Source organism: Rhinoraja longicauda, chromosome 25 (assembly GCF_053455715.1).
Source record: "Rhinoraja longicauda isolate Sanriku21f chromosome 25, sRhiLon1.1, whole genome shotgun sequence".
In the NCBI taxonomy this organism is placed as follows: domain Eukaryota; kingdom Metazoa; phylum Chordata; class Chondrichthyes; order Rajiformes; family Arhynchobatidae; genus Rhinoraja; species Rhinoraja longicauda.
Genome location: NC_135977.1, coordinates 4047715 through 4066874, shown reverse-complemented (window position 1 = coordinate 4066874; position 19160 = coordinate 4047715). Strand labels below are relative to the sequence as shown.

The window sequence follows — 19160 nt, the reverse complement described above, 5'->3', positions numbered from 1 at the left end:
CTGCGCTGTCTCGAAATCAACGTTCATACCACTGGGTTGTAAGCTGCCAAAGCAAAATTTGAGGTGCTGCTTGACATCAATTGTAGTAGGAAGGAATTGCACCTGCTGGTTTAAACTGAAGATAGGCACAAAAAGCTGGAGTAACTCAGCGGACAGGCAGCATCTCTGGAGAGAAGGAATGGATGCCATTTCGAGTCGAGACCCTTCTTCAGACTGACGGGTCGGCCATTTTAGGACTGAGATGAAGAAAAGCTTTTTCACCCAGAGAGTTGTGAATCTGTGGAATTCTCTGCCACAGAAGGCAGTGGAGCCCAATTCACTGGATGCTTTCAAGAGAGAGTTAGATATACAGTAGTTAACGGAATCAAGGGATATGGAGAGAAAGCAGGAACGGGGTACTGATTTTGGATGATCAGCCATGATCATATTGAATGGCGGTGCAGGCTCAAAGGACCGAATGGCCTACTCCTGCACCTATTTTCTATGTTTCTATTTTGTGTCTATTTCAGTCTGAGGAAGTGGTCTCGACCCGAAAGGTCACCCATTCCTTCTATCCAGAGATGCTGCCTGTCCCGCTGAGTTCCTCTGGCATTTTGTGTCTATCTTTGGCATCATTTTGTATGTAGCTATCACCATTCAGTGTTTTGCTGCAGATATGAGCCAACTTTCGTTGCTGTATTAGGTGTCATTAGGTGTCTTTAATCGTCGACTGTTCACTGAATGGTTTGACACTGCTGTACAATAGGCTGTTGTGTGTCACAAACCTCACCCCAGTTCCAACTCATCGGTGGCCATAATGTTGATAATAAACGCTCTGTACAATTAGTGATGATCTCATCCCAGGGAACTGTAACCAGGAATTGACAATTGAAAAGACTTATGTGTTAGGAAGGAACTGCAGATGCTGCTTTAAACCGAAGACAGACACAAAGAGCTGGAGTAACTCAGCGGGACAGGCAGCATCTCTGGAGAGAAGGAATGGGTGAATAGGAGAAACAATAGACAATAGGTGCAGGAGGAGGCCATCTGGCCCTTCGAGCCAGCACCCCCATTCAATGTGATCATGGCTGATCATTCTCAATCAGTACCCCGTTCCTGCCTTCTCCCCATACCCACTGACTCCGCTATCCTTAAGAGCTCTATCTAGCTCTCTCTTGAATGCATTCAGAGAATTGGCCTCCACTGCCTTCTGAGGCAGAGAATTCCACAGATTCACAACTCTCTGACTGAAAAAGTTTTTCCTCATCTCAGTTCTAAATGGCCTACCCCTTATTCTTAAACTGTGGCCCCTGGTTCTGGACTCCCCCAACATTGGGAACATATTTCCTGCCTCTAACGTGTCCTGCCCCTTAATAATCTTATACGTTTCGATAAGATCTCCTCTCATCCTTCTAAATTCCAGTGTATACAATCCTAGTCGCTCCAGTCTTTCAATATATGACAGTCCTGCCATTCCGGGAATTAACCTAGTAAATCTACGCTGCACGCCCTCAATAGCAAGAATATACTTCCTCAAATTTGGAGACCAAAACTGCACACAGTATCTGCACACAGTAAGAAAAACCTATTCTTTTTTTTCGCCACAGAAGGCTGTAGAGACCAAGTCAGTGGATATTTTTAAGGCAGGTAGATAGATTCTTGATTAGTACAGGTGTCAGAGAGACCTGGGGAGAAGGCAGGAGAATGGGGTGAGGAGGGAAGAGATCGATCAGGCATGATTGAATGCGCCAAATGGCCTATTTCTGCTCCTATCACTGATGATCTTATGGATTATGTGCAGGTAGATAAGAGAATGGCGGTAGAGTTGCTGCCTCACAGCGCCAGAGACCCAGGTTCCATCCCGACTACGGGTGCCGTCTGTACGGAATTTGTACGTTCTCCCCGTGATCGCTTTGGGAAATATCAAGATCCTACCTGCAGCCCTGATGTGTAAGAAGGAACCGCAGATGCTGGTTTAAACCGAAGATAGACACAAAAAGCTGGAGTAACTCAGCGGGACGGGCAGCATCTGTGGAGAGAAGGAATGGGTGACGTATCGGGTCGAGACCCTCATTCAGACTCTATTGAGGGCGTGCAGTGTAGGTTTACTAGGTTGATTCCCGGAATGGCGCGACTAGGCTTGTATACACTGGAATTTAGAAGGATGAGAGGGGATCTTATCGAAACGTATAAAATTATTAATGGGTTGGACACGTTAGAGGCAGGAAACATGTTCCCAATGTTGGGGGAGTCCAGAACCAGGGGCCACAGTTTAAGAATAAGGGGTAGGCCATTTAGAACGGAGATGAGGAAAAACTTTTTCAGTCAGAGAGTTGTGAATCTGTGGAATTCTCTGCCTCAGAAGGCAGTGGAGGCCAATTCTCTGAATGCATTCAAGAGAGAGCTGGATAGAGCTCTTAAGGATGGCGGAGTCAGGGGGTATGGGGAGAAAGCAGGAACGGGGTACTGATTGAGAATGATCAGCCATGATCACATTGAATGGTGGTGCTGGCTCGAAGGACCGAATGGCCTACTCCTGCACCTATTGTCTATTGTCTTTGAAGCAGAGGGTCTGAAGAAGGGTCTCGACCCGAAACATCACCCATTCCTTCTCTTCACAGATGCTGCCTGTCCCTCTGAGTTACTCCAGCATTTTGTGTCTATCCTACAGCCCTAAGCATAAAATGCACAAAGTGGATTTACAGATCCAGAAGCACATGGAGTTATCTAACATGTAATGAATAAGTCACAGTGGGTTCACGAAGGCTAATGTATACACACTTAGCATTAATAGAAAAATAAATAGAAGTGACTAAGGGAATGATTGAAGAGGTAGGTTAAACCAACCAGTATTTCGCTATGACCTTATGGCTCATCACCTTTCAGAGATGCTGTCTGACCAGCTAAGTTACTCCAGCTATGTGTCTCGCTGCTGAATATAATTTATGTCTGGACATGATTAACAATGAGAGTTATGTGGGATCGCTGGGTGGTTAGTTTGTTTAGCGATACAGTGTGGAAACAGGCCCTTCGGCTAACGGAGTCCACGCCAACCATCGACCACTGTTGTCAGGGGAGGGGGCGGGACAAAGGTAGGATGTAGACGGAGACAGGAAGACTAGTAGGAGAGCTGGGAAGGGGGAGGAGATAGAGAGGGTAAGCAGGGACTACCTGAAGTTGGAGAAGCCAATGTTCATACCGCTGGGGTGTGAGCTGCCCAAGCGAAATATGAGATGCTGTTCATCCAATTTGCGCTGGGCCTCACTCTGACAATGGAGGAGGTCCAGGTCAGACTGGGAGTGGGAGGGGGAGTTGAAGTGCTGAGCCACCGGGAGATCAGGTTGGTTGAGACGGACCGAGTGGAGGTGTTCAGCGAAACGATCGCTTGGTCTCGCCGATGTAGAGAAGTTGACATCTGGAGCAGCGGAAAATTTGAAGACAGCCAGCAAGCATTTCTAATTTTCTGGAAATGCTATGTCAACAGGAATACGTTTCACAAGAACATGATAACAATGCAGAAACTTCGGATGGAAGTGGCTGAGACAAATGGCAGATGTTATTAGCACGATACGGACGAGGAAAAGATAAGACACAAAATGTCGGAGTAACTCGGCGGGTCAGGCAGCATCTCTGGAGGGGGATAGACACAAAATGCTGGATTAACTCAGCGGGACAGGCAGCATTTCTGGATTGAAGGAATGGGTGACGTTTCGGGTCAAGACCCTTCTTCAGGCTGAGAGTCAGTTGAGAGGGAGACACAGAGATAAGGAAGGGAAAGGTTGCGAAAACGAGACATCAAAAGAGATAAGGCGCAAGGAAAATGTAGAATATACCATTGTTAGCTAGGTGACAATAAAGCAGACAGAGATACAATGGAATCAGGGACAGTCAGACTGGTGGGAGAACTGGGAAGGGGGAGGGATGGAGAGAGAGGGAAAGCAAGGGTTACTTGAAGTTAGAGAAGTCAATATTCATACCGCTGGGCTGTAAGCTGCCCAAGCCAATGGAAAGTTGTGTGTATAGGAGTAAATACATAGAAACATAGAAAATAGGTGCAGGAGTAGGCCATTCGGCCCTTTGAGGCAGCACCGCCATTCAATATGATCATGGCTGATCATCCAAAATCAGTACCTCGTTCCTGCTTTCTCCCCATACCCCTTGACATTTTTGCAGTGTAATCAGGGAAGTCATGACTCCTAAGGTGATCGAAGTCCTCAATCGCATCTTTCTTCACAAAATCCACAAAAGCCTAAAATGCATATTGATGTGGAAAGTTAGCACAAAGTGCTAGAGTAACTCAGCGGGTCAGGCAGCATCTCTGGAGAAAACCTTTTTGTGCCGGGACCCTTCAGATCCGAAACGTCACCCATTATTTTTCTCCCGAGTTGCTGCGTGACCCGCTGAGTTTCTCCAGCACTTTATGTCTATCTTTGGTACAAACCAGCATCTGCAGTTCCTTCCTACACTTGACGCGGAGGCCACTGGAGCTTAGTCATCCCAATATCAAGACATGTGCAGTAAACCTTCATTCGAATGGACCATGGGGGAGGGGGCAATGGAGTGCATTATTGCCGATTGTCCGCTATAACCAAGTAAGGGATTATGATTGTATAAGTAGTAGTAGAACAAACAACTGTAGCTTTAGAGATTTTAGAGATACAGCGCAGAAACAGGCCCTTTGGCCCACTGGGTCCGCGCCGACCAGCGATCCCCGCATATTAACACTATCCTACACACACTAGGGACTTTTTTTTAACATTTACCAGCCAATTAACCTACATACCTGCACGTCTTTAGAGTGTGGGAGGGAACCGAAGATGTCGAACAAAACCCACGCAGGTCACAGGGAGAACATGCAAACTCCGTACAGACGGCGCCTGTAGTCAGGGTCGAGCCCGGGTCTCCGGCGCTGCATTCGCTGTAAGGCAGCAACTTTACCACTAGGCCAACCGTGCCGCCCAAAGTGCTGGAGTAACTCAGCGGGTCAGACGGTGTCCCTGGGGAAGGTGGACAGGTGATGTTTCGGGTCGAGACCCTTCTTCGGCCTCTCGGTCTGGAACGGGGCCTGGAATCCAGGTGAGTTGACGGGCTCCGGCCTGCTGGTGGCCAGGGGAGAGGCGAGGATGGGCAGAGGTTTTGGTCGTAGGCCACGGGCAGGGGCTGACTGGGTGGCGGTGTGAGCCGGAGGTGGCGTCGGCAGCCAGTATTAGCAGTGAAAGTCGGTAGCCCCGTCCGCCATGACCGAAACCTCTCATAAAAACGAGTGTTTACTGTACTTACCAACAAGGGCTGTTCGTTGGTGACCTGCTTAAAGCTACCAGTTGTAACAGCAGAATTTCCTGTACATAGGTGAAACCAAAACATCCTGACCTTAAGCTCCATACCATGTGGTTCACTTGTCCAATACATGCTTTAATTCCTCCCCTCTCCCACACAAAGAACAAGTGTATTTTTTGCCAAATTGTCCCTGGTTGTGGGATAGTCTTACTGTACGATCTGATTGCTGGTCAGCGTGGACTTGGTGGGCCGAACGGCCTGTTTCCCCGCTGTTTCACTCTTTCTCTCTCTCTCCAGCCCTCCCCCATCCTAGTTCTCCGACCAGTCCGACTGTCCTCCTGACCACATTTTATCTTTGTCTGCTTCGTTGTCACCTTCCCCGAGCTAACAATGATCTATTCTACACTTTCCTTGATCTCATCCCCTTTGATGTAATGATTTCACACATAGAAACATAGAAAATATGTGCAGGAGTAGGCCATTCAGCCCTTCGAGCCTGCACCGCCATTCAATATGATCATGGGTGATCATCCAGCTCAGTATCCTGTACCTGCCTTCTCTCCATACCCTGATCCCTTTAGCCACAAGAGCCACATCTAACTCCCTCTTAAAAAAAGCCAATGAACTGGCCTCAACTACCTTCTGTGGCAGAGAATTCCATAGACTCACAATCTCTGTGTGAAGAAATGTTTTCTCATTTCGGTCCTGAAAGACTTCCCCTTATCCTTAAGCTGTGACCCCTGGTTCTGGACTTCCCCAACATCGGGAACAATCTTCCCGCATCTAGCCTCTCCAACCCCTTAAGAATTTTATATGTTTCTATAAGATCCCCCCTCAATCTTCTAAATTCCAGTGAGTATAAGCCTAGTCTATCCAGTCTTTCTTCATATGAAAGTCCTGCCATCAGAGGGATCAATCTGGTGAACCTTTTCTGTACTCCCTCTAAGGCTAGAATGTCTTTCCTCAGATTAGGAGACCAAAACTGTACACAATACTCCAGGTGCAGTCCCACCAAGGCCCTGTACAACTGCAGCAGAACCTCCCTGCTCCTATACTCAAATCCTCTTGCTATGAATGCTAACATACCATTCGCTTTCTTCACTGCCTGCTGCACCTGTACGCTTGCTTTCAATGACTGGTGCACCATGACACCCAGGTCACGTTGCATCTCCCCTTTTCCTAATTGGCCACCATTCAGGTAATACTCTGCTTTCCTGTTCTTGCCGCCAAAGTGGATAACCTCACATTTATCCACATTATATTGCATCTGCCATGCATTTGCCCACTCGCCTAATCTATCCAAGTCACTCTGCAGCCTCCTAGCATCCTCCTCGCAGCTAACACTGCCACCCAGCTTCGTATCATCCGCAAACTTAGAGATGTTGCATTCAATTCCCTCGTCCAAATCATTAATATATATTGTAAATAACTGGGGTCCCAGCACTGAGCCTTGCGGAACCCCACTAGTCACTGCCTGACATTCCGAAAAGGACCCGTTTATTCCTACTCTTTGCTTCCTGTCCCCCAACCAATTCTCCATCCTCCTCAACACTGAACCCCCAATACCGTGTGCTTTAAGTTTGTACACCAATCTCCTATGTGGGACCTTGTCGAAGGCCTTCTGATATCTTCCATATCACTGTGTCTCCCTCTCTCCTGACTCTCAGCCTGAAGAAGGGTCGCGACCCGAAATGGCAGTGGTTCCTTCTATCCAGAGAGGCTGCCTGTCCTGCTGAGTCACTCCAGCATTTTGTGTCCATCTTCGGGGTAAACCAGCACCTGCAGTTCCTTCCTACACACTGTGAATCTAAATCTTCAGACGCCAGTGTCCAGGTCTAATAATTGAATATATTCAATCAATTGTAGCAATTACTTTGGGGATAAAATAGCTTTGCGTAAACGGATGATTGGAAAAGAAGATGAGGCAAATAAGAGTTTATTTTCTTTTGAAACATGTTTGCAACTCTGAACAAAATATCGATTAATTCATCGTGGACTTACAACTCAAATACTATCGATCCTGCACCGCAAAGGCTAGAATAATCCAGCCTATTGTCCACCATTGTGTTTGCATAAAATGGATAAATTCCAAACTGCAACCATAAATACCATGGCCACCCATACAAGGCCAAAAGGAATTAAGGAGAATCTTCCTCTCTCAGAGGTTAAGGCAAATAGCATCAAACTGATAGGGAACCTACAGACACACAAGAAAGCAAAGAGTCCACTGCTTGGGTTACAAATCAGGCTCAAGGAGATTTTAATGACCCCAATGATATACTTGCATCCATGCGATCAGTTTTTCTTTTAATGAGCTTGTTAACATGTAGGTAGATAGACACAAAAGGCTGGAGTAACTCAGCAGGACAGGCAGCATCTCTGGAGAGGAGGAATGGGTGGCGTTTCGGGTCTCGACCCTTCTTCAGACCGTCAGACCTCAGTCTGAAGAAGGGTCTCGACCCGAAATGTCGCCCATTCCTTCTCTCCAGAGATGCTGCCCGTCCTGCTGAGTTACTCCAGCCTTTTGTGTCAATCTTCGGTTTAAACCAGCATCTGCAGTTCCTTCCTAAACATGTAGGCAGACGTTTGTTGCATATGGAGTTGGGTTATTGTCCTTAGCATAAGTTGGTATATTCAGTTTAGACTTTGACTTTGGGCTTGGTTTTTGTGTTGAGCGCATATCCTGGTGTTATAGCACAGGTACTTTGTGTTTTAATTGTAAAGGGTTGAACAGCAAGCAATTGGCCCAATAGACAATTTTTGTTTACTTGTGAAAAGCAAGTGAACTGAACTTGGGAGTTCACAAAAGTGTATTTTGAAACGCAAGACCAAAGCTGGAAAGGGAAGGGGTTTAGCCTGGAGTGCTGTACCATGAAGTCAATGCTAAGCTTTCACCTCTTACCTTTATTCCTGCTGCATTTACACAGGTGGACGTTCCCAGCCTGTGCGGCTAAACACCAAAAATAACTTAACTTGCACCACATGATGGGATATACAGCTGTAGCTGGAATGTGAAATACTTTTTAAGGCCAGTTGTTTGTTTTTTTTCCCTGGAGGTGAATTCCACTCTTCAAGTAATTATTCTGCAGAATGATTCTAGTTTCTTTAAAAAAAAATTGAAGAACAAAGAAAAAAGCAAACGGGGATTGGAACATTCACATGCAGATGGCTTTAAACCACCAGCACCTCATTGCAAGTCCGTAACTTTGTTACTGAAAAGTAGAGCAAGAGAATTAAATCGAACGTGTGCACTCTAGCTCACACAAAACTTTTAAATATACTTCCATTTTGCTAGAAATTTAACATGTAGAAAAGATCAGTACAATTGATTTTCACTGTACAGACTACGAGTCAAGAAAGGGTAAAAAGTAAATTGTCAGTTGCAAAGAATGCAACGATTTCTTACTGGTCTCACTCCCCCAAATAGTCTTGTTTAAATACACCTACAGCTCGTCGTGTTTGAGTGGCTCGGCACTGGGCTTGATGAAGACACCTTCCATCACCGTCCAGTAATTGAAGGCGTTGGGACTGAAGGCGCCATGGACTTCAAGCTGACCCCTGATGGGGTGACCATACTGCTCGCCCGTGATGGTGAGGAAGGCCTGGGTCCCCACGTGCTTCAGGCGCACATCGTCGTCCCGCTCCCAGCTGGCGCCGCCGCACTGCACGGTCCACACATCCAGGTCATCCCCTTCTCCGTTCTCACCGAATGCACTCACTTCCTGCGTGGCAAAGCGATGCAAGGTTAGCGCTGAGGTGGCAACGCCAGCGTTTACGATAAGCTGGCGTCGAAACCGAAGACACAAAATGGTGGAGTAACTCAGCGGGTCAGGAAGCATCATTAGAATCATAGATAGACACAAAATGGTGGAGTAACTCAGCGGGTCAGGCGGCATCATTAGAATCATGGATAGACACAAAATGGTGGAGTAACTCAGCGGGTCAGGCAGCATCATTAGAATCATAGACAGACACAAAATGGTGGAGTAACTCAGCGGGTCAGGCAGCGTCATGAGAATCATAGACAGACACAAAATGGTGGAGTAACTCAGCGGGTCAGGCAGCGTCATGAGAATCATAGACAGACACAAAATGGTGGAGTAACTCAGCGGGCCAGGCAGCGTCATGAGAATCATAGATAGACACAAAATGGTGGAGTAGCTCAGCGGGTCAGGCAGCATCATTAGAATTATAGGTAGACACAAAATAGTGGAGTAACTCAGCGGGTCAGGCAGCTTCATGAGAATCATAGACAGACACAAAATGGCGGAATAACTCAGCGGGATAGGCAGCATCTCTGGAGAGAAGGAATGGGTGACGTTTCGGGTCGAGACCCTTCTTCAGACCGTCATTAGAATCATCCTCTCCAGTGCAAAACAATTGCTCTGGTCTGACCTGTGATACAGCGCGGAAACAGAACCTTCGGCCCACCGAGTCCGCGCCGACCAACGATCCCCACACATTAAAACTATCCTACACACGCGAGGGACAATTGTTACATTTATACCAAGTCAATTAATACCAAAGGAACGGAGTACTGATTGCGAATGATCAGCCATGATCACATTGAATGGTGGTGCTGGCTCGAAGGGCGGAATGGCCTACTCCTGCACCTATTGTCTATTGTCAATTAACCTGCACGTCTTCTGTGGCAAAGAACTCCAGATTCACCACCCTCTGATTAAGATTATTGCGTGTCACCACCACCCAGCTTTCTCACACTCTATCGCACAAGTTATAGGAGTAGAATTAGGCCATTCGGACCACCGAGTCTATTCCACCATTTGATCATAGCCGATCACTGCCCCCTAATCCCATTTTTCTGCCCTTTTCCCCATAGCCCTTGACACTGTCGATTTTTGGCGTCAGGCACCCCCCCCCACCCCCCCCCCCCCCCCTGTAAGCCTCAACCAGAAGTGCATAATTGCAGTAAGACATCATACCTGGTTTCCGGAGAGTGGCGACACAAAGTGGTGACTGTGCAGGTTTCTTCCAGTGTTGACGTGCGTTAGTCGTATAGGTTGCCCACATTTGATCGGTATTCCGCGCTGACAAACCAGGCCCGGTTTTCCTCTCACTGTCCAGTAGCTGTTGCTGTCATCCGAAACGCTCACGCCAGTCACAGACTGCTGTCCGCTTCCTTTTAGAGAATCCAGAGTGAATGGTCCATCAAGTAATTTGATTATATTAACAATATAATAACACTCAGAAATCACTGACAGTAGTTATTTGAAGTGGAAGCACAAGGGGGTCTAGATATTATGCCACGGATTGCAAAAAGAAGATAGACACAAAATGCTGGAGTAACTCAACATCTCTGGAGAGAAGGAATGGGTGACGTTTCGGGCTGAGACCCTTCATCAGATAGGATTTCAAAAACTCTTCAAGTAATCGGAGAGGAGGCCTTTCAATGAAATAAACAGCAGTTTTTAAATCAGAAAAATATTAGGAAATAATTAGTATTCAATATAAATATATATTTTTTTAGTTTAGAGATACAGCGCGGAAACAGGCCATTCGGCACACTGAGTCCACGCCGACCAGCGATACCCGAACACTCACACTATCCTACACACACTATGGCCAATTTTTCCTACAAACCTGCATGTCTTTGGAGTGTGGGAGGAAACCAGTAAACATACAAACTCAGAAAAGACTGCGCCCGTAGTCAGGATCGGACCCGGGTCTCTGACGCTGTAAGGCAGCAAGTCTACCGCTGGGCTACTGTGCCAATTTTGCAACTTTTTTTTAAGATAGGTTTTCAACGGAAGAGTGCTCAATATTCCCTGCAATCCCAATCTTTCTGCAGGTTTAGGTCTCTCTAATTTACTGAGAAGTAAAATAGATAAAACCCGAAAAATCAGATAAAACACAATGATCTCAACATCCAATATGTATATTTCTTGAACTGACCTGCACAAGCCTAACTCTACCTCGGCAATGGAACGCTACAAACAAACTCTTGTATTACCATGGGAATGTCTTCTAATTCTATTTTGCACTCATGTCTTGCATTTTGCCACGTTTATTTCAAGATCTCATGTGCAATTTTTGTGTATAATTTATGTATGATGCATAATTTATGTATAATCTATGTATAATGTATAATTTGTGTATAATGCATAATCTGTAGAGAATCATGAGATAGGAGAAGAATTAGGGTATTCTGCCAATCAATTCCACTCGGCCATTCAATCATGGCTGATCTATCTCTCCCTCCTAACCCCATTCTCCTGCCTTCTCCCCACAACCTCTGACACCCGTACTAATCAAGAATCTGTGAATAATCTGTGCATAATGTGTATAATATATAATTTATGTATAATTTGTTTTTCTGTTGTCTAAATGTGTCTGTGATGCTGTTGCAAGCAAGATTTTCATTGTACCTGTACCTGTGCAAATACAATAAACTCAAGCCGACGACTAAAAAAAAGACACAAAATGTTGGAGTAACTCAGCAGGTCAGGCAGCATCCCTGGGGAACATGGATAGGTGATGTTTGGGGCTGGGGACCTTCATGAGACTGACGACTGTCTCCCGTTGGACTGAATGTAACTGATCAAACAACTCTGAACTGTGAAGGGGGCTCAATGGAAAAATGAACATTGCAAATGTACCAAAAGGTCGCAGAGGACATAAACTTGTATGTTTGAGCTGTGAGGAGACACACGATTGAGATATCAGAGCATAGGTAGGGTAAAGCGAGATACCTTTCCTCTTAGCAGAGGTTACTCGAGCTAGAGGTCATAATGTAGAAACACGGAACTGCGGATGCTAGTTTACACAAAATGACGCACAGTGCTGAGTAACTCCTTAACAAAACCCTCGCCTGTGTCCACATTATAACCTTCCAGGTTTTGTCCTGCCTCTCCTCTTATCCAGCTTTTTCCTCCTCCCCTCCCAATCAGTTTGTAGAAAGGTCCCGACCCGAAACGTCACCTATCCATGTTCTTCAGAGATGCTGCATGATCCCCTGAGTTACTCCAGCATTTTGTGACCAGAGGACATAGGTTTAATGCAAAGGGTTATAAGGTCATAAGTGATAGGAGCAGAATGAGGCCATCCGACCTATCAGGCCTACTCCGCCATTCAATCATGGCTGATCTATCTCTCCCCCTAACCAGGTTCCCCTGCTTTCTTCCCATAACCCCTGACACCCGTACTAATCAAGAATCTACCTCTGCCTTAAAAATATTTGTTGACTGTGGCAAAGAATTCCTCAGGTTCACCACCCTCTGACCAAAGAAATTCCTCCTCATCTCCTTCCTAAAGGAACGTCTGTTAATTCTGAGGCTGTGACCTCTGGTCCTAGACTCTCCCACTAGTGGAAACATCCTCTCCACATCCACTCTATCCAAGCATTTCACTATTCGGTACGTTTCAATGAGGTCCCCCCTCAATCTTCTAAACTCAAGGTTTAGAGGGGGCTTGAGGTAGAGACTTTCACCCAGATGATTGGCATCTCTAATGTTTTATTGTACTATTGCAACATTTTTGTACCATTGGGTGAACACATGAGACGTTGAAACCAACAGGCTAATTATTGGAAAACAAATTTATATAAAGATTACTTGATGGTTCGTTGAGCCAAAGGGTCAGATCCTCTGGTACACGCCTCCACAAACCAGTAATGACTGCCAAAAAAACGGGATCACTGGTTTCCTCCCACTCCAAAGACGTACAGGTTTGTAGGTTAATCGGCTTGGTATAATTGTAAATTGTCCCTAGTGTGCAGGGATCGCTGGTCGGCATGGACTCGTTGGGCCGAAAAGCCTGTTTCCGCGCTGTATTTTAGTTTAGAGATACAGCGCGGAAACCGGTCCTTCGGCCCAACGAGTCCACACCGGCCAGCGATCCCCGCACATTAACACTATCCTACACACGCTGGGGATAATTTACATTTATAACATCCAATTAACCTACAAGCCTGTACATCTTTGGAGCGTGGGAGAAAACCGAAGGTCTCGGAGAAAACCCATGCAAGAAAACGTACAAAATCCTGTAGTCAGGATCGAACCCGGGTCTCCGGCGCTGCGAGGCAGCAACACTACCGCTGCGCCACCGTGCCACTCATCTCTAAACTAAATTTTAAAATGAGAACTGAGCAGTGTGATCGAGCTGAAAAACAATCTGCATCATTGAACACAGTAAATAGTTTAATCGTTAAAATTCACACCGCACAATTAAATTACCATTGCAGCATTATTGGTTGTAAACAACAAAAATATGAAAAGGCTGGTAGAATTTTTCTTCCATTACCATGTAAAGTTTGGTAAACTTATTTTCAAAACACTGCAATCACAAGATGAAATTGGCTTAATCTTAAAAGGCTGCTCTCGTTTCTATTTTTAGGTGGAAAAAAACTAAATTTAGAAAACTAATCTTTCGTTAAACGTCGTTGCACAAGGTTAAAAGTTTCACTTTACTCAGCAGGAAGTTGCTGCAGTGGTAAGTAACATTTGTAAAGGCAAGCACAGAGCTTAAAATCTAATACCAAATACCAGTCCAGTGAACAATAGACCTAATTTTTTTTTAATTATAAACTTGGATACTGTGCCACATTCAGTCGGGCACCTGCACCCTCTTGCACGCAAGAAATAGATGTTATCTATCCTCCAGCTCATTTAAATTCTTTTCATTTGAATCAGGACATGGAGTCCTGAATCAATTCAACGTCAACAGTAAAGGATTTGCCCGCAGCAAAGGAACAAATCAAACCAACAGGAACCAATTGTTCTTTCACTCACTGAATCAGGTTATGTTGATGTCCACACTGTTCCTGCCTCCAGAGCCAAATGAAATTTACAACGTTTTGCCAGAGGAAGGAGATATGTTTCAAAATTCATCCCCAATCTGTGATTCAAGCGACTAGATCGTTGTGTTAGTGCACTCTCGTTTCCCAGTGAAATGCTCTCACTGTATTCAAAGGCAGAATAGAGCACGCATAGTGTAGGAAGGAACTGCAGATGCTGGTTTAAACCGAAGATCCACGCAAAATGCTGGAGTAACTCAGCGGGACAGGCAGCATCGCTGGAGAGAAGGAATAGGTGTTGTTTCGGCTCGAGACCCTTCTTCAAACTGTAGAAGGGCCTCGACCCGAAATATCATCCGTTCCTTCTCTCCAGAGATGCTGTGTGTCCCGCTGAGTTCCTCCAGCATTTTCTGCCTATCTTTGGCTTAACCAGCATCCACAGTTTCTACACACTAGGACGGGTTTAGAGGTTTATGGACCAAACGCAGGCATGTGGGACTGGTGTAGATGGGGCCTTGTTGTTCGGCATGGGTAAGTTGAGCGAAAGGACCTGTTTCCACGCTGTGTGACTCTAACACATCGATACAATTGGACGGCATCAATATGATTGCCGATCGAGTTTGAATTTAAAGCAGCTGTCTTGGTATTGGGGGTAGGGTACTGACATGGATAGAAAATTGGTTGACAGACAGAAAGCAAAGAGTGGGGATAAATGGGTCCCTTTCGGAATGGCAGGCAGTGACCAGTGGGGTACCGCAAGGTTCGGTGCTGGGACCCCAGCTATTTACGATATACATTAATGACTTAGACGAAGGGATTAAAAGTACCATTAGCAAATTTGCAGATGATACTAAGTTGGGGGGTAGTGTGAATTGTGAGGAAGATGCAATAAGGCTGCAGGGTGACTTGGACAGGTTGTGTGAGTGGGCGGATACATGGCAGATGCAGTTTAATGTAGGTAAGTGTGAGGTTATTCACTTTGGAAGTAAGAATAGAAAGGCAGATTATTATCTGAATGGTGTCAAGTTAGGAGGAGCGGGAGTTCAACGAGATCTGGGTGTCCTAGTGCATCAGTCAATGAAAGGAAGCATGCAGGTTCAGCAGGCAGTGAAGAAAGCCAATGGAATGTTGGCCTTCGTAACAAGAGGAGTTGAGTATAGGAGCAAAGAGGTCCTTCTACAGTTGTACCGGGCCCTGGTGAGACCGCACCTGGAGTACTGTGTGCAGTTTTGGTCTCCAAATTTGAGGAAGGATATTCTTGCTATGGAGGGCGTGCAGCGTAGGTTCACTAGGTTAATTCCCGGAATGGCGGGACTGTCGTATGTTGAAAGGCTGGAGCGATTGGGCTTGTATACACTGGAATTTAGAAGGATGAGGGGGGATCTTATTGAAACATATAAGATAATTAGGGGATTGGACACATTAGAGGCAGATAACATGTTCCCAATGTTGGGGGAGTCCAGAACAAGGGGCCACAGTTTGAGAATAAGGGGTAGGCCATTTAGAACGGAGATGAGGAAGAACTTTTTCAGTCAGAGGGTGGTGAAGGTGTGGAATTCTCTGCCTCAGAAGGCAGTGGAGGCCAGTTCGTTGGATGCTTTCAAGAGAGAGCTGGATAGAGCTCTTAAGGATAGCGGAGTGAGGGGGTATGGGGAGAAGGCAGGAACGGGGTACTGATTGAGAGTGATCAGCCATGATCGCATTGAATGGCGGTGCTGGCTCGAAGGGCTGAATGGCCTACTCCTGCACCTATTGTCTATTGTCTATTGTCTATTAACCGTTCAATTTTCTTCCTTTTTAAAAAAATGTGAAAACAAGGCAGGTCATGTGTACATTAAAAATCCGCCAACTGCCCAGAGCCACACTGATCTTGGCAAAGAAACCCACTTACATCCAATTCACTACTTATCATGCAACATGATAAGATGAAGGGCAAATCAAGAAATCCAGCATCCAAGAAGCTGAACATAGAAACATAGAAAATAGGTGCAGGAGTAGGCCATTCGACCCTTCGAGCCTGCACCGCCATTCAATATGATCTTGGCTGATCATCCAGCTCAGTATCCTGTACCTGCCTTCTCTCCATACCCCCTGATCCCTTTAGCCACAAGGGCCACATCTAACTCCCTCTTAAATATAGCCAATAAACTGGCCTCAACTACCTTCTGTGGCAGAGAATTCCACAGATTCACCACTCCCTGTGTGAAAAAAAACTTTCTCATCTCGGTCCTAAAAGACTTCCCCCTTATCCTTAAACTGTGACCCCTTGTTCTGGACTTCCCCAACATCTGGGAACAATCTTCCTGCATCTAGCCTGTCCAACCCCTTAAGAATTTTGTAAGTTTCTATAAGATCCCCCCTCAATCTTCTAAATTCCAGGTAGTACAAGCCGAGTCTATCCAGTCTTTCTTCATATGAAAGTCCTGCCATCCCAGGGATCAATCTGGTGAACCTTCTCTGTACTCCCTCTATGGCAAGAATGTCTTTCATCTCTATGCATCTCTTTGGTTTAGTTTATAGGTATAGTGTGGAAACAGGCCCCTCGGCCCACCAAGTCCGCACCAACCAGCGACACCCACACACTAGGAACAATTTACATTTATACCAAGCCAATTAACCTACAAACCTGCACGTCTTTGGGGTGTGGGAGGAAACCGGAGCAACGTGCCAACTCCTCACAGACAGCACCCGAGATCAGGATCGAACCCGGGTCTCTGGCGCTGTGATGCACCGGCCTTATATATTTAGTTTGCGGTTTTGAATAATGTCTTCAGACCCCCCCTCCCAGTATGTTTTGAAGGGGAGGTGGAGGAGAGGGGGGCGCTGGCATTAATGTCATTGGCCCAAGGTTTGGGCTGGTTGGGTGTTGAGCTACACAAAGGAAGGGAAGATTCGAGGGGTCTCTCATTGACCTCAACGCCCTGGGACCGGGGTCAATCATTGACCTCCGTGTCCCCAGATCTGGGGTGAGGGGTCATACTTGGACCTCAATGCACTGCGATCAGGGTCAGTCAATGACCTCAGTGTCCCAGGGTCAGGGGTCAATATATGACCTCAGTGCCCCCAGATTTAGTGTGGGGGGTCATTCATTGACCTCAGTGCCCCTAGACCTGGGTCATTCATTGACCTCAGTGTCCCAGAGTCAAGGGTGAGGAATTGACCTCAGTGCCCCAGGGTCTCTCGTTGACCTCAGTGCCCTGGATTCACAAGTTACAGGAGTAGAATTAGGCTATTCAGCCTATCGAATCCACTTCGCCGTTCAATCATGGCTGATCTCTGCCCCTTAATCCCATTCTCCTGCCTTCTTCCCATAACCCTTGACACCCATTATAATCAAAGATCCTAGAAGAGCAAGATGGACCACTCCGTTGAAATCGCCTATACTGAAGTGTAGTACACAACGGAGCGTAACGTCCGCCATTTTAGTGAGCAAAACCCGCCGTTCACTCTGCCTCTCGCAGGGTAATCAGTGTTTTGTGGGAACAGTATGTGTGATGATACCGTTAAGATGCAGAATATATCTCATCTATCAAGTCACAGATTTTTGTTATTTTTCTTTTTAAATGTTTCTGCAAGTTTCTGCCTACTAAAATGGCACCGTGACGTAAGACGGTTTTTAGGGTCGAGTCTTGCTCTGCTCTATTATCTTTGGTTCTAATCAAAGAATCTATCAATCTCTGCCTTAAAAATACCCCCTGACTTGGTCGTCACGGCCTTCTGTGGCAATGAGTTCCACAAAGATTCGGGGAGAGGAGTCAGTCATTTACCTCAGTGCTCCCAGATTTGGGGGTGAGAGGTCAGTCAGTGACCCAGCACTTGCGAGAGGGGTCATTTATTGACCTCAGTGACCAAGGAAGGGTCAGTAATTGGCCTCAGTGCCCCAGGGGCAGTCAGTATCTTCAGTGCCCCCAGATCTGGGGAGATGGGTCATTCATTGACCTCAGTGCCCCCGGCAGGGGTCAGGGGTGAGGTCCGTCATTGTCCTCAGTGCCCTGGATTTGGGGTCAGAGGACAGTCAGTGACCCCAGTAACGCGGGGTGAGAGGTCAGGCATTGACCCCAGAGCCCCGGGGGTCAGGGGTGAGGTCCGTCATTATCCTCAGTGCCCTGGATTTGGGGGTTAGAGATCAGTCAGTGACCCCAGTGCCGCGGGATGAGAGGTCAGGTATTGACCCCAGTGCCGCAGGGTGAGAGATCAGGTATTGACCCCAGAGCCCTGGATTCGGGGTGAGAGGTCAGTCATTGGCCCCAGACCCCCGGGGTCAGGGGGTGAGAGGTCAGTCATTGACCCCAGTGCCCGGGGTCAGGGGGTGAGAGGTCCGACATTGACCCCGGTGCCCCGCGTTGTGGAGCCGCTTACCGGAGCCGTACTTCACGTCGTGCGAGTGCAGGCGGACGTTGTACTGGTTGTTGAGCAGCTTCACCACCGAGCCGCAGGTGACCGACTCCTGCTCCGAGGCCGTGGCGGCGGCAGCGAGGGCCGAGAGCAGCGTGCAGAGGGCGAGCCCCAGCGCGGAGCTCCGAGCTCGGGCCCTCTCCCCCGACATGTCGGGAGCGATTGTCCGGCTCCGGCTCCAGCCCCAGCCCCGGTACTGCGTCTGCGCGGGGTCGTCCCTGTCCCTGTCCCTGTCCCGCCCCCCCATCCCCCGGCCAATCAGCGGGCCGCGTACCGCGGTCTCCCTGCAGATCTCGGCCAATCAGAGACCGCTCCTCCCATGTTCACCAATCAACAGCTGCCCCGCGTCAGCGTCACAGCCCACTACACGCGCTTCATCCAATCAGCGGATGCCGCGGCTGCTCCCCATTTTCCCCTCCCACTCCCAGCGTTTCGTCCAATCAGCGGATCAGATCCCGCTGTCTCCATGCAGACTCCCGGCCACCCAGCAACTGTCCCCGCCCCCTCCCCCCCTAACGTCACCGTCAGCGTCACCGTCACCGCGGCCAACCAGCGGGTCAAATCCCGCTGTCTCCATGCAGATTCCCCGCCACCCAGCAACCGTCCCCGCTCCCCAGCGTCAGCGTCATCGTCACCGCGGCCAATCAGCGGGTCAAATCCCGCTGTCTCCATGCAGACTCCCCTCCACCCAGCAACCGTCCCCGCCCCCCCCCCCCCCCCCCCCCCCCCAGCGTCAGTGACACCGTCACCGCGGCCA

General features: G+C 47.5%; 1 protein-coding gene across 1 annotated transcript; it reads right to left on the bottom strand.

Moving 5' to 3' along the window:
* Nucleotides 1–7176: 7176 nt before the first annotated feature.
* sdf2l1 (stromal cell-derived factor 2-like 1) lies at nucleotides 7177–18601 on the bottom strand. Its single transcript, XM_078421452.1, has 3 exons — nucleotides 18368–18601; nucleotides 10200–10396; nucleotides 7177–8978 (listed from the first exon to the last, which is right to left on the bottom strand). Exons 1-3 carry the CDS (start codon nucleotides 18552–18554, stop codon nucleotides 8700–8702), a joined length of 663 nt encoding a protein of 220 aa, XP_078277578.1. The 5' UTR covers nucleotides 18555–18601; the 3' UTR covers nucleotides 7177–8699.
* Between the last annotated feature and the right edge of the window lie 559 nt (nucleotides 18602–19160).

Bases quoted from the DNA above. Each gene is read 5' to 3' on its own strand.
- sdf2l1 (XM_078421452.1), bottom strand. From the start codon at position 18,554: ATGTCGGGGGAGAGGGCCCGAGCTCGGAGCTCCGCGCTGGGGCTCGCC. The intron at 10,397-18,367 runs GTAAGCGGCTCC...ATTCTCTAAAAG, and splicing joins CGACGTGAAGTACGGCTCCG to GAAGCGGACAGCAGTCTGTG. The intron at 8,979-10,199 runs GTATGATGTCTT...TTTGCCACGCAG, and splicing joins CGCCACTCTCCGGAAACCAG to GAAGTGAGTGCATTCGGTGA.